Below are 15,733 nucleotides of genomic sequence, written 5' to 3' on the forward strand. Positions count from 1 at the left end.
ATACAGTGTGGATACATTTTTTTTTCAAATGTATTTGATTTTAAACAAGGAAGCCACTCAGACGAAGCTTGGGAAGTTTCTCCCACCATTTCCCGGAATGAAAGATTGCATTTGTTCGGCTCTTAAGAGTCCAGGCAAAATCCAATGCATTCCAAGGGTGCAAGGTCACGTGCTTCAACCTATTTTAACAATCGTTTCCCAAGTGCTTTATTGGAGAATGCGTATTGTTGTCAATACAGACAGATGTAGACATCATTGTCTACTGCTCGATGCCACATTCGAAGGAAGATTTGTAGGTATGCAGCCAAGTGAGACAAACAGTCGAATTCGACGCAAGTACCTACACACACATACCGACTGTGTTGTCTCATCCACGCGGTGTTCAAACCAATACCTTTCTTGTTCCCCTTATCCCCTCCCACTGGTCGACTTTGAAATGCCTTCTCGTTGGCTCTTTCCCAGACTCTGAACATCGCCGCTCAACTCGAGAAAGGTATCAGCTCTCATATCAACTACAACTTCTATGGTGCTGTTTGTTGCTGGCTTCGTGACGTTGCTCAGGAACGGGAAGCTAAAATGCCCCTATGGTATGGAGTGGGCATTGCTCGTCTCGTTTACCCTCCCATCACACTCTTATTAACCACAACAAAATGCACATCCCGCATGTGACATACACTATACTTCAACATATTTGCTGCTTATTAATATAGCAGCTTGTCATTGCAAATCTCACACCGTGTAGGTTATATGAAGTAAACCTCTTACGAGCAATGACTCAGCAGTGATATTAGGGGCCATGCTGTGCGTTAGCCGAGCTTTCAGACAATTGTCCGTGATTAAAAAAAAATCAGCATTCTATTTGATTTGGTATCGGTTGTTGACAGTATTGCACACAACATCGAAGAACTTGCTGTGCAACTGTTATCCGTTAAAAACAACAACAACAACAGTTAATCATAGGGCGCCTCCGTTAAGAGGTTCGTCCCACTATCTGTTAGCGACTGAAGTTATTTGTGTGTGCGTGCGTTGTCTGCCTGCCCAAACGAGCAGAACCGTGGCACTCATTTCCATTGGCAGCCCAGTCGGCGGTGGTGGAAATCCACACATTCCCACGGTGGGAGCCAGCCTGACGTGTAGGGCAACCACTGGTCACTTGACAGAAAGTGGTCGTCGATTTGCTTATGGCTTTATTTTGGTGATTCGAAAAGTTTTTTGGTTTGGCCATGTTTGTTTGTTGTAGTACGGAGTTAGAATGATGGCTTTAATCTAAGTTGTCTTGTGGTTGTTGTTGTTGTTTGACTTGCATCCCACTGGGATTTTTGCACACAGCGTTGGTGTACGGTGCTTTTTTTTGGAAGACTTTGCAGTTTTTTCCTGGATTTTTCTGTTTGCGCATAGTCACTTTAAGATGTTTTCTTGTTCATGTTTTTGTTTTTTGTTTGTTGCGGTTGCACCCGATTCAAGAGCCGAATGGCTCACAGGGCTATACCAAATAAATGAAACTGAAACTGAAAGTCCCTTGGGGGAACGATAGGCCCGGGTCGGTCCCCAGACGCGTTCTGAACCCGCCACATCCCAGTCACGTGTGATGAGCTCCACCCACACCCCTCCAATCCCCATCAGACCACTAACACACTTTAAATCAAATATCATTTACTGGATATATAAAAAAAATAGACACGTCACAAAATGCATATTAACAATATTATTAACAATAAAGTGAAAATGCATATTAACAATAATGTTAATATGTGTTTAAATAGTGGCGTTATCCATTCTAAAATATTATATACTGTAAATATAAATAATTTAAAACAAATACGTCACAAATGCACGTTAATAATAACAACCTCAATGTGTGTTTGAACAGTGTTCGTTCTCCTTGGTAGATTCGTGGCTTCGCTGTGCAAGCAGAATCCTGTGTGTGACTCACATTGTGTCGAATACTCGTTACGTTGTCGGCAGCCACTTTTCAGGCCTCACAGTCTGCCCTCTGGTGCAAACTTAGGGTTCACTTGATTGGACACACGTAGTAAAGGACACGTGTCGCCAAATTAAACACAAATCCCAATCTGTTTAGCACGGGCCTCTTTTGTGCATTAATTACCGCGTGAAATTATCCAAGTTTGTTGCACAAACCCCGCTTACTCCCGAGTGGCAAAATGGGCTTGAATCCAGCTCTTTGAGAGCTCTGATGGTGGGTGCTTGATGGAGGAGCTTGCAACGGAGATTTGTGGTGGAGGAGGCCGGATAGATGCCAAGAGGAGAGTGCACCTGCAGTTGCTTGGATAGTGTTCCGCGCCCGGCAGTTGAAGGTCCACTAACTCTTTTGAAAAGAAACCAAATTTAATTGCAGCGTGCAAGCGGCTCTAAAATAACGACTGCTTATGCAATATCACACCAGTCATCAAGCTGACATCAGACACAACTTTATGACCATAAACATGATGCTGTTTTGTGGCTCAGACGGCTAATAAAATACGTCTGTGTTAGATCACTGAGTCAGCACACCTGAGACCCTCGGTTCGAGTCAGTCCCCCGGTGCTGCTTCCCAAAAATAACATTCTGAAGTGTCTTACACGAATCTGGACAGAGAGAAGCTTTGTGAACATTTATATGTGCGCGTAATCTTACGAAGTGTGGTCCTACAAGCCCACTGGGCCAAGTGGTGGGGATGCGTGGTCGCGCTCATGCATCCGTGACTATGCACCGAGCACTATGGAAGTGGTAGTCAGCTGGGACGCACGCGTGAAGGATGACGTCCAACTGCTGCCCATTGTTATGACGCTCCTGTGCAGTCGACACGTGCCTCCTGCCTTTGTATGTAATGCTAATTTTAAACTATATTTGCTTTTGTTTTACCAGGAATGGGCCCACTGAGCTATGTAGCTCTTTTTTCCGAAGCGACCTGGCCACAAATGATATCTCAACGGAGTGCCTTGTCATGTTGAAATGTATTGGAGCCAAATACTCTAAACGAAAGTTGATTCTAAATGTGAAGGGGGAAAACCGGAGGAGCCGGAGAAAAATCCACACGACCACAGAGAAAGAGACATGCAAACTCCAAATATACAGCAGGTGTCAGGGTCGGGATTGAACCAACAAACTCCTGTATACCAGGCGAGGGAGTTAACATTTTGCTATCGTAGCGCCTCTTCACAGGAGGCTTCAAAACAATGTCAACACTTCTGAGAATTTGCAACAACACCACAATAAATGTGCCTCCGGGCTCTGGAGGCCACCTGGAGAAGATTCCAGGCACGTGTTGACAGTGATGGAGAACAAGTGGAGACTCTGACTTTTTTATGCTATTAACATACATTTGTTATCATGTTGCGGTGTATTATCCGTTCTTTTCCCATTAAAATTGATAGTCCCATATAAGTGTTAAAAAATTAAGAACCCTGTATAAATGTGCATGTAATATACATGTAAAAACAGTTTAAAATATATATTTTTAGGAGTTTTTATCCGGAAAAAACCTCCCAAAATTATGCCCTGATGAATGTTGGATTTGCTGCACAGAGGAGCGCGGATTATATTTGCAGCTCCGCTGTTTTTTTGCGTGTGGGAGGAAGCTGGGGTAACCCATAGAAAGTCCACATATAAGAAGCAACAAAATGCGACACTCCGCAGAGACGTATTCAATAATCAATTTCTGCATTGTCATCTCCTGGCTACCTCACAGCCTCGCTGTAGGGTCCGCAACAAACACAAAAAACTATCATCCGCAGCCCTATTTATTCCTATTAAGTTCACAAGTAATGTGACAGCGATTAACCCCGGCCTCAAAAGTTCCATATGGCAGGTGCGCATGAAACCCGCGGTTATAAACCGAAGAGCAAGTAAACTGAATGCATGAACCAACAAGCAGGTATTTAAACTTAAACAAATTCCCGTTCAAGAGTAAGAGCGGGGAGCGGCGTCAGGCGCCGTTGTGGCCAAATCATTGAGCACGATCAATAACAACATGCAGTCAATGCCAACGATTCATTCGCGGATCGAGATGCTCACGCAATGGTCCCTTTATTTGGTTGGCTAAGCGCCGCTTTTATTTCCGTCAGCTTTTATTGAATTCCAGCGCCCCCAACCACACCCAGCTGAAGTTCATTCCTTTTTCAGAGAGCCTCTTGCGCGCGCGCACACACACAGCGCATTGTTACCCAGGTGGCTATAAAACAGAAGCATCGGGCAGCACTTGCCTCGTGTGCTGCCTCTCGGGCAAGAGAGTGGTGGAAACTCCACGCACAGTCACGTGTCAAGAGGTCAGTGCCTCCACGTGTGATTTCCATCAAAGTAGTGCTCGTTTAGCGATGCTGGAGGAATGATGATTGGTCGGAGTCGACCGTGAAAGCCACAATTTTAACTTGTAGCGGCTTAAAATAACCGCCTGCCTCTAAGTTTTCGTTGCAGCTTTCTGCTCGGTCTCTATTCGAAGGCACGGCAATGGCGTGTTCATGATCCCATTCTCGCGGGGACACTTTTGAGCAAACGAATAGAATGCTCCCACTGTGTTGCGCCATTTCTGCACACTGCCAGGTGTGACTCGCTCAACACCTGTGCTGATAAACATAACGGTTTGCAATGGAAGCGTCGCAAATATGCCAGGTTTACCTTTCACAGTTTGTATTTGCAGATCCAATGTGTATGCGGTAGGCGCGTCATCATTCGTTCATTCAATTAATTTTTTTGGTAAAAACTCGCAGACCCCCCCCCCCCCACACACTAAACAGGGCATGGCCATACATTACAGTGTAATTCACCACTCGCGTTTATTTCCAATAGCTATCGAATACATGATCAGTTTGGTGAAACTTGCCAATGCACGACTAAAGTCTAAATGACATTAAACCCTTCGGAAGTACGTATATGTAACCGAGAACAATTATGTAACTTTCAAATTGCAATAAGAAATGTAGATAATCATGTTCTTAGGTTCGCTTATTCAAGATGAAGTATCGATGATAAAGAAACAAACGACAAACTTGCCATGTGCAGTCCAGTACCAAATGTTCTCTCTGCTCCCACAATTTTACTATTAACTATTTTTTATATATTTTTGGAATTGTCCCAGGGAAGCCAAGTAATCGACAAACTGCCTTTGATGTCTGTTCAATGGCTCTAAGTTTTTTTCTTTTTCCACAAGCCTGTTTTTGCTTCAATTGTATATTTCACTCATGTGCGTTCAATATGCAACGCTCACAACCACTGGCAAAGATGCCAACGCTAGCCGGTGTGGGCAGACAAAGCGAGCAGCGTTCGTGCATCACGCAACGACCGGGTGGGCGCGCTTCGCAGCGGTTTGCAAACTCAGACAAAAAAAAATAGCTTCGCGAGGCGAAGAGGGTCTTTGGCAAGAACCCACCCAGACCCTGGGCCACGTTCCAAGCCATGGGTAGGGGCGGTTACCGCCCGCGCTTCCCAAGACAAATGGCATCGACTGCAACTCTATTTGTGTGTCACTCGCGGACGTTTCATAACCAGGGGGGAAATAATGCAAATGACGTATCTACGGGACCTTTTATGCCAGTGTCAAAACGATGAGGGGGGGGGGATTGGCTTTTTGCCCTCTCTGACAACAGAGCAGGCGTTAATGTATTCAACCAATTCAAATACAGGCAATGCAAAAACGATGCTTTAGATTTTGATTATGTTTTCCTTACCAGGTGGTAGGCAGCAGAGAGGCGGTGCTGCTGCTGCTGCGGTTAAAACTCTAAACTGAAAAGCTGGAAGACTGCGAGTTAAAATCCTGGTTGAACTCATCATTCCTCCGGGGTTAATAAAATTACTACCACTTTTATGGAAGTCAGCAGTAGGTTGTTTTTTGGATAAACTTTCCCCAGACATAGGAATTTGTAGTTTCACCCAAGGAGATGAGCAACGCTCCACCCCGTATAACTGACAATTCAGAATTTTTTTAATCGCAAATAAATCAATTAAACTAATTTTACATTTAGGCTAATCGAGCAAACAAAACTGTACAAACATGGCAGAAAATAATCACTAAATAATATAACTGATAGTATAAATATGAGACAAACAAGAATCGGTTTGTGACAATTAAATCACATATGGTTGCGAATCATTACCTAAATGGAACAATTTTTTATATGACCAGGTAAGGCCCACTGAGCTATAGAACTCTTTTTCAGAAGTGACCTGGCCGCAAATGATAGCTGGACGAAGTAGTTTATCATGTGGAAATTTATGGCAGCCAAATACACTAAAAGCATGTTTCTAAATGTGGATGGAAAAACTGAAGAACCCAGAGAAAAATCCACGCGACCACGGGAAGAGAGACACGCAAACTCCAAACATACAGCAGACGTCAGGGTCAAGATCGAACCCACAACCTCCTGTATACCAGGCGAGGGAGTTAACATCTCGCCACCGTGGCGCACAGTGTCATATGTTTTTTAAGCCAAGTGGAGGCTTGTCTCTTTCACAAGAGAAATGCACGCAATGTCATGGGTTCAGAGTACTGTATAATATTGTATTGCTAAATGTGAATTAAAATGTATTGTTTATTTGAATATGATTTAACGATGCTGTATTTAATTGTTATTTTCATAATAATACAGGACACATTTTGAACACATTATTCATTTACGAAAAGTGATTAAATGGAAGTTTAATGTGGCACAGAATAAAACGTATTGGGGAATGCGTGCACAATTTTCGATGGGGCCCTGTCTACGCCAAAGAAACCTGATTACAGAAACAAACAGGAACTAAACAATGCAAAATGAACCGTACATGGTGACTTTAGAACCAGCATAAACTAACAGAACGCATCGCATGTACAACATTCATAACCTAGAGTCTGTAAAGTACGTTCACTTGGAAGAAAATCAGCGGTCCAAAAGTCACCTGAGTTTGATTCCCAGCCAGGGCTAAAATAAGTGGTGGGTGACATCCGAACCAAATCCTATTTCCCATCCCTTCATCAACCCACACTTGACCAGAGTGTTGAAGTATGGTAATGGGAGGCTTTTATCCAGCAGTAGATTGACAAAGGTCTTCAAATATGTTTAAAATCCATTGTATCCCGTCTGTAAACGCCTGTAATATATCGTTAACCTTTAGACTGATTTGCAAAATTCACACGAAATGTTGTTATCAATTAAGTCTTCAAGATGTAAAACGATATGAGCTTTAAATGGAGAAATAAAGTTATCGAATTCAAAACATAATACAATTCAAAGATGTTTCATTTAAAAACTTCAAAACGGAGCATCGGGTGCTTGTGTGAATGCGTCGTTCGTGTGCAGTTGTTTTCGTGACTTTCCTTCCCGAAGGCCGTAAATGGTTGTGAGGGGCACGGCAGGCGCCCCCGAACAAACCCTAGTGAATAATATTGGTCGTGAAAGCCGACGTCTTCAGTTGACTCTGGTAGATTTTGACTCATTGACTGGCAGATTTAGACTCAGTGAGATCAGTTTATTTTTAAAAAACATTGCAGTGATGAGAAAATTGCGCATATTTATTGTGCAGGTCCACCAATGCGTCGGCTGCTTAATAAATACTGCGGTACGTACAAGTTTGAAAGCTCTACATAATTTCTGGGACAATCCCTCGTCAAATTTGAGAATCCAGGAAAAAAGACCTGCACTGGTGATAGAACTCGCGATCGCCTGTTAGGTTCTGATTGTGCCATGTGGCCGGCGCCACGCCCGTGTCTCCCACGTGTTGATGTCAACCTGATCATCGCACCTGGTCCTCATTTTAGGTTGAGTCAACCTTGAAGGTCCACTCCACGTTCAGTGACAGGCGCCTGTCACCAATTGCCACGTGGTGTTGCGCATCATGACCAGGCATCAAACCCAAGTTATTGTGATCACAGGCAAGTGCAAAAAAAACCACCGCGCGACAGCCCGCACAGACATAAGAACGTGTACCGTATACGAACCTAGTCCGTGTAATGCATTGGTCAAATGTTGTCAAGGCTGGGCACACCTAGCACAAAACATGCGCATTCCGTACATCTTCAACAAAACCTTTGGTCTTTACCTCCATGACGACACGGCCCAGCGCCTCACCATCGGCAGTCAGTTCAAAAAACACTTGTGGCTTTGCCATTGCTACTTTTCTTTATCTCACTCTGAGACTAATTATGAATTAATGCCACTGCCGTGTCCTGCCTTGCCAGTCGTTGCAGCCCAGAGATCGATGGTGGTGGGGGGGGCAGCGTGTGAGCTGCGCCCCTTTTATACACACGGAGACCGCACGGTGCAGTCATCCTCCGCCGCGCAAAAGAGTGCGCAAGATATTGTGGGTTTTATGTAAGAATGTTGTTGCGGCTGTTGGACTATTTCCCCCCCCCCCACCCCCTCGCTACTTGCTTACTTGCTAATCTCACTGCCATCCACTGCTGCCCTACGCGTGTCCGTACGAGTCTACTCGCCATGCCCGGCAAACACCCCGCCCGCCTTACCAACCATCCTCATCGACAACTCACCTGGCATCTTGTCCATCGTAAGTGCCACCTGGGCATCAAGTTACCCGCTTCGCATCTCCATTACCTTCTCGCGACCATGCGCCCCGACTCATATTCATTCATTCCATTTATTTAACCCAGGTGAGATCTATAATAGAAGGTTTTTTTTTGGGATGTGTCGTTAAACCCCCACCCCCCACACCCAACACATCAATTAGTAAGGTTTGTCACGTATACAGAACACGCCAATTCGTTACTAGGTAAGATCTCATCGACTTTAATGGCTTGCCATGGTACGGGCACTTTAGAAATTGTCATTATTATTGTTGTTTCGAGTCCATTTTTTAAGGAACATTTGGGTTACACGGCAAAAAAAAGAGCGTAAAATGCGATTGCGTAACATTCAACATTTAATGTAAGGTGGCATAAACAAAGCTGACACCAAACACGAGGGCAAACGAACAGAGAGCAGAATACGGCAACACCAAATGAGGTCGAAACAAAGATAAAAAATCTTTTGCACTCAATTTTTTGTCCAAGCAATTAATCCAGTCACAGTACGTCCTAGGAACGGGCGTTAATTGTTGCGGGTTACATGGAGCGTCGTGGACATTATCATTTTAGAAAACAACCGTATCATCATTGGCTCATGCCGTAACGCACAACCAGCGTACGAATCATCCTCCTCATAACCCCACGGGGACATCACACGGCCAAGCATCTCACTCACCGCGCCTACCGCACGCAGTGGGACACCACTCATCCCGCCGACGTTAATGTTCAGAAGAAAGTTCAGAAGTTGAAGTGCCAGAGTAAATGCCATTGAGAGCCAAGAAGCTCATGTTTCTTCATTTTCAAAGGCGACTCAGCCGGACTCACGCATTCTCACCACACGCGAGACCACGCGACAACATGCCTCGTCATCATTAGCCAGGATTAAGCCACTGCTGGATGAAGGCCTTCTCCAAGACGTTGACGTCTCTCGTCATCTCACGATGTAGAAGTAATAATCCACCCGGCGCCTGCACGCACTCTGATTCCATTGCTCCGTCTCCTCAATTGATGTACTATTGGGTGCGTCCACATGATTTGGCTGCCACTCCCATCATTTCCTGACCATTTAACATAAACATTACTGGCGACGTGTCCGGATGATGTTGAGTAAAAGTGATAATGAACAATAATTATTAATAATAAAAATATCTTGCATCCCCTCCATGTTCATGTTTAGGGAACAGGTTCCCCTGCAGTCGTAATGTGCGAATACTTGGCACTGGGTGAATGCCACTGATGGAGGTGAGAATGTAGTTTTTTATAGATATATAATTATTTTTATATTCAGAGACATTATTATATTCTCCGTAACGATGCCAAGAATTTTTCTGGTTTTGTATTCAATAGTGTTGCGTCGAACAAGGACCCCGTATTGGAAAGAGAGTCCTTTGCCTGTGAGATCGGCAGTTGCTCAGCATTGATTCAAGCGAGCCTGACTGCCGATGAGACTCCGTGACGAATTCGGTCCGGTGTTTGCTGGTACTGAACCAATCTCTCTGTGTGTGTGGAAAACTTCTGTCGCACCGTACCTATCCAACCGTGCTAATCGTAGGTGCGGGGGAAAGGACAACAAACTAAACAGACACAAAACTGTTTAAAAAACGAGTTTTCAATGTAGTTTTTTTTTATTGCATAGCTCCAGTGGCTTCCGAATAAATATCGGAAGGAAGGGCGTTTCAGACGGGCGCAGAAGCGTCTCTCAAAGTGTTTGCTGTGAAGAAGGATCATTGGCCAAAACGTCGCCTTTCATGTTTGTGTTTTATGTTAAGGCTGTTGTTCTTGTGCACCATTGCCAGCTCAATATCGTCACATATTCGGTTCAATATGTCAATGGTGCGATCTGCTGTCCGCATGACTCAGCAGGCGTGATGGGCACGCGTCACATGGATTTGCCCTGCACATTGACATGTTTCCCAGGCGTGAGAGTTTTCGACTCTCAATTATCCGGGACAACGGGGTGGCCCCGCATAAAACACAATCAGGATAATGCGAAACATTGAAATTCGACGAGACGGACATATTTAGTGCTCACTGACATAAAATGAGGGTTAACATGTAGAATGTGTCGTATTTCTTGTTGCTTATTAAAGTAATCTGCTTACTTGTCGATGTAATGATAACACTGTGTAACAAATGTTTTATTTATTTTTTGTCCCTGGGTAGTAAGTGTTATTTCCTAATTGCTTATGCCTCAAAAGTACATAAAATGGCTATTATTCCCCACGAATCTTGACTTAAAGCTTTCGTGACTGCAGGAATTCATATTATTTGGGTCTTTCGACTAAGTCACGTAGATAAGTTCAAAGACAATAACAAAAAATGACGTTTCGCTAGCAACACACGCGGTCGTCATCCGACAAAGGAGTTAGCTTCTGAAAGCAAAATGTTTCTAAAGGTTTGGGGATGGGCGTGCCCCAAGTGTATCAGCGGCAACCAGGGTCATGGGCTGTGCACCACTACCAATGCAGCAACAGCGACAATGCCGCACTACTGCCACTGCAGCAGCTGTGTTAATGTGAACAGCAACAGTGGCAATGCCGCACTACTGCCACTGCAGCAGCTGTGTTAATGTGAACAGCAACATGGCAATGCCGCACTACTGCCACTGCAGCAGCTGTGTTCATGTGAACAGCAACATGACAATGCCGCACTACTGCCACTGCAGCAGCTGTGTTCATGTGAACAGCAACATGACAATGCCGCACTACTGCCACTGCAGCAGCTGTGTTCATGTGAACAGCAACATTGACAATGCCGCACTACTGCCACTGCAGCAGCTGTGTTCATGTGAACAGCAACATGACAATGCCGCACTACTGCCACTGCAGCAGCTGTGTTCATGTGAACAGCAACATGACAATGCCGCACTACTGCCACTACAGCAGCTGTGTTCATGTGAACAGCAACATGACAATGCCGCACTACTGCCACTGCAGCAGCTGTGTTCATGTGAACAGCAACATGACAATGCCGCACTACTGCCACTACAGCAGCTGTGTTCATGTGAACAGCAACATGACAATGCCGCACTACTGCCACTGCAGCAGCTGTGTTCATGTGAACAGCAACATGACAATGCCGCACTACTGCCACTACAGCAGCTGTGTTCATGTGAACAGCAACATGACAATGCCGCACTACTGCCACTGCAGCAGCTGTGTTCATGTGAACAGCAACATGACAATGCCGCACTACTGCCACTGCAGCAGCTGTGTTCATGTGAACAGCAACATGACAATGCCGCACTACTGCCACTGCAGCAGCTGTGTTCATGTGAACAGCAACATTGACAATGCCGCACTACTGCCACTGCAGCAGCTGTGTTCATGTGAACAGCAACATGACAATGCCGCACTACTGCCACTGCAGCAGCTGTGTTCATGTGAACAGCAACATGACAATGCCGCACTACTGCCACTACAGCAGCTGTGTTCATGTGAACAGCAACATGACAATGCCGCACTACTGCCACTGCAGCAGCTGTGTTCATGTGAACAGCAACATGACAATGCCGCACTACTGCCACTACAGCAGCTGTGTTCATGTGAACAGCAACATGACAATGCCGCACTACTGCCACTGCAGCAGCTGTGTTCATGTGAACAGCAACATGACAATGCCGCACTACTGCCACTACAGCAGCTGTGTTCATGTGAACAGCAACATGACAATGCCGCACTACTGCCACTGCAGCAGCTGTGTTCATGTGAACAGCAACATGACAATGCCGCACTACTGCCACTGCAGCAGCTGTGTTCATGTGAACAGCAACATGACAATGCCGCACTACTGCCACTGCAGCAGCTGTGTTAATGTGAACAGCAACAGTGGCAATGCCGCACCTGATGACGATTGCTCGTGTTGCTATCGAAACGTCGTGATATTTTATCATTATTTTTCTATCTACGTGGCTTTACCGAAAGATCCAAAAAATATTAATTCCTGCAGTGACGAAAGCTTTAAGTCAACATTTCTTGACAACCGTCTCAACCCCACTGCCTTCTGGGAGTACGCAATTACAGCAACATTGATTCAGTACAAACTGCGTTCTTTTGCATATAGCGTCTCATCAGCGAGTGCAGTGCCTCTAAATTGTGCTGTTTTGTGGATCCTTACTCCTAGCGACAAAACGACGAGGGTACAGTAACAGGCGGGGTAGTCTGGAAAGCAAAAACATTGGGGGGAAATCATAAATTTGGAGTGTTATCCATAATACAGATTTTTTGGGTTCGCAGTTTAATCCCAAAAAACTGTATTATAGACCACAGTCTAACCCAAAAAATACCTGTATTATGGATAGTACTACTGGTCGCGAAACCCTACATGTTAAACTATTTGGAGTGTTAACTTTTAAAGATTGGTTAGAATCCAAACTCGGAGGGTACTCGGGATATCTCCCCGAATACTTACAGATCGTGTTGGCTCTGAAAATGGAGCGTCTGGTACTGATACTACAGCCCAAGACTCGAGAGGCCCACTCATGTACTTTGATATTTAAAAAAAAAAACATCCTTAACGATGCTATAGGATAACACTGGCTACCCCCTTATATATCCCTCCATTAACTCCCCCAACGCAACGACAACACCCAGGACAATCGAGCGGTACGTTCCTCATCACCTGGGCCCCAGGTGGCAATGAGTCTCATAGCTACCAAGCCACACTGGCACTTGGGACAATGCGGGCGTGTCCACACTCACCCGGGCACTAGGCGACACGTGCATTCCAGCTGACTTATCACACTGCTGGAGGAGCTCAGGTTGGGGAGATCGGGTTACCCACCGCTCCCCCAGCCCCGCATGACAAAACATCAGACAGCAGTGCCGAACCAAGCCAAAACTATCCTCAGCCTCCCAGCGCCCACCGTTTTCAGTGCGCACAAACTACGGCGCACCGCACCGTAAGTAAACCCTCACCGTCCCCGCACATTACTCTGCTACTCATCCTACTCAAGTCACCTCTCACAGTACACCCCCACTGCCTCGACCCCCAACCCTGCCAACACCGCATCCCCACACCCCACGATATTATGCCACGGTCCCCATCACATCCCCTGCCGTGTCTCACCAACACCTGACGCCTTCAGCCACACCCTGCAATTAGTTTAGGCAACACGATTCCACCCAGCCGTCCGCGATCCCTTCTCCTCCCTCCAAATCTCTTAAAAACCCAGCCACTGGGGGTCGCGACATGTCCACATCTGCCTTAATAGCAGTCTCTCACCACTTGTGCAGGGTGGGGAATGAGCAATTCCCTCCTGCTTTCCATACAGGCATCGAGCCCTACCCACGGTGCTGCACAACTCCGTATCCGTAACAGATTCTCGCAGCAAAAAGTAGAAATGGTGCCCGTTCGTCGGCGAGTTGCAGCTGTGGCAGCATCAACAGAAATGACAAGTTAAAAGAGTGCATGCACAGTTTTAGAAACTGCCAAAATTATTTAACCAAGGAGCTTAATAATGTTGACCTCTTCATTCAAAGGGCCCGTCTACTGGGGGAGTGCTTGAGCTTGCGTGCATCGAGGTAGTCAACTTGTCTGCAAGAGAGCAACACAATGCGCATCCTGTACTAAGGATACATTCACAAGCCTGGGACAGCACGAGTGGAAAATCACGAGTGTGGAAGAATTGAGTACATGCACACACGGAGGCACACGGTTTGCTGGACCAGGCAGACCTTACTCCCAAATATGCTGGGTTGCGAGATGGTGTCAGCCTAAAGGGGCAGGTCATCCATGTGCAGAACGTCGTGAGAATTATTTTTATGTTTTATTTTTATTATTTTATCATTTCCATTCTACGTGACTTTAGCGAAAGAACCAAGAAGATGAATCCCTGCAGTCACGAAAGCTTTACATCGATATTACTTGGCAAGTACTGTACCGTCAGGTCGTTTTTCCTTTCAAGGTAAATCCAGTTGCAGAACTGAAAAATGTACCAAGTCGGTTTTCTGAATGCTTGGTATTAGCAGCATAATTCACTCACTGCCGGCAGTATGGTCACTCGTGATATTTTGTTTGTGGAACAGCTTCCTGGCATAAGCTAATTACCATCCTTCAGAATATCATAAGAATTCAAACGTATTTCAGTTGCAAATCCCAAGGCATTAAAGATGGGCTGCCCCAAATACTCGCATTTGTTGCAGCCTTCAATTCGGGCCGTTTCTTACCAAAGTGCCTTTCAAAAGTATACCCTAACATTTAAAACAGATCTAGGTACAGGCACGTCTCGCTTAACAAGCATTTTTTTTGCGAGAATTTACTGTAGAGAGCAATTATAGCTTAACCCAATGTATTCCCATATCGAGCAAAATGTTCGCCTTCAGTAGACGGATCAAATGCACCCCAAAAGCGAGTGGCCGAACCACGGCCCGCAGCTGTTTGTTTAGCAGATGGCCTCTGCTGTGCGATTCCCACGCGCGGGCAACACGAGGTGACGATAATCCGAAACGGTTCGAGCCACCCCTAGGCACAACTCAGACGAGTTCGTGGTGTGCGGGGTGTTAACATCGCCACGAGTAAGACAAGGCCGCCGGGCATGGTACCGGCCACCCACCCCTTTGTGTTGCTGTGCCGGTCTTCATTCGATGTCTGTTTTATCTCAAATTTAGCAATCTTTGGAAGAACGTAATCAACCAGGTAGGGTGTTGACCGTTGTGTTAGTCGACTGTTGTATTGTATTTCTAAGTTACTAGGTTTGTTTCTACCTGATGACAATTGCAATCAAAACATTCTATTAATACATTTTTCTTTCTACGCGACTTTACCGAAAGAACCAAATAGTAGCTTCATTAGACGCTAATATGAACAGCACTTGGCTAGTCTGCTATGACTATAAACGGTTGGCTACGTCCGCTGCACGAAAGTTGTTCCACATACATCTTTGTCTTGGGGAGGGTGCACGAGACGTGGAGATCGAGGGCTGGGTGACGGAGTGGAGGCTAAATCAAACTAAAAAGGGGAATTTTCTTGTCGTGGTTCTTCATGGTGTTACGTTTCATTACGTTATAAATTCGTTTGTGGATACTTGTTGCTGAAACACAACTCCGCTTTTAACATAGGGAGTCAATAGGACATCTGATAATTTAACATTAGTGTACGCTTGCCGAGAAATGTCTGCGTACCGTTCAGACACCTGTACCAATGAACGATAAACCCCGTTTGTATAACAGGTAGAGCTAAACAAACGAACCAGTGACACTCACATGCAAACGTAAATACACGCGGTAAAAAAGTCAAAAGATA

At 45.4% G+C, this 15,733-nt stretch overlaps 1 protein-coding gene across 1 annotated transcript in view; it reads right to left on the minus strand.

Annotated features, from left to right (window-relative positions):
- LOC144937965 (peptidyl-prolyl cis-trans isomerase-like) overlaps window positions 1-8,175 on the minus strand; it is a 30,227-nt gene extending 22,052 nt beyond the window's left edge. The window contains exon 1 of the mRNA XM_078865618.1: window positions 8,011-8,175. Coding sequence (XP_078721744.1) covers window positions 8,011-8,079 — 69 coding nt within the window. The 5' untranslated portion in view covers window positions 8,080-8,175. The remainder of the gene's footprint in view (window positions 1-8,010) is intronic.
- Window positions 8,176-15,733: the final 7,558 nt, after the last annotated feature.

Source organism: Lampetra fluviatilis, chromosome 20, assembly GCF_964198595.1.
Source record: "Lampetra fluviatilis chromosome 20, kcLamFluv1.1, whole genome shotgun sequence".
Taxonomy (NCBI): domain Eukaryota; kingdom Metazoa; phylum Chordata; class Hyperoartia; order Petromyzontiformes; family Petromyzontidae; genus Lampetra; species Lampetra fluviatilis.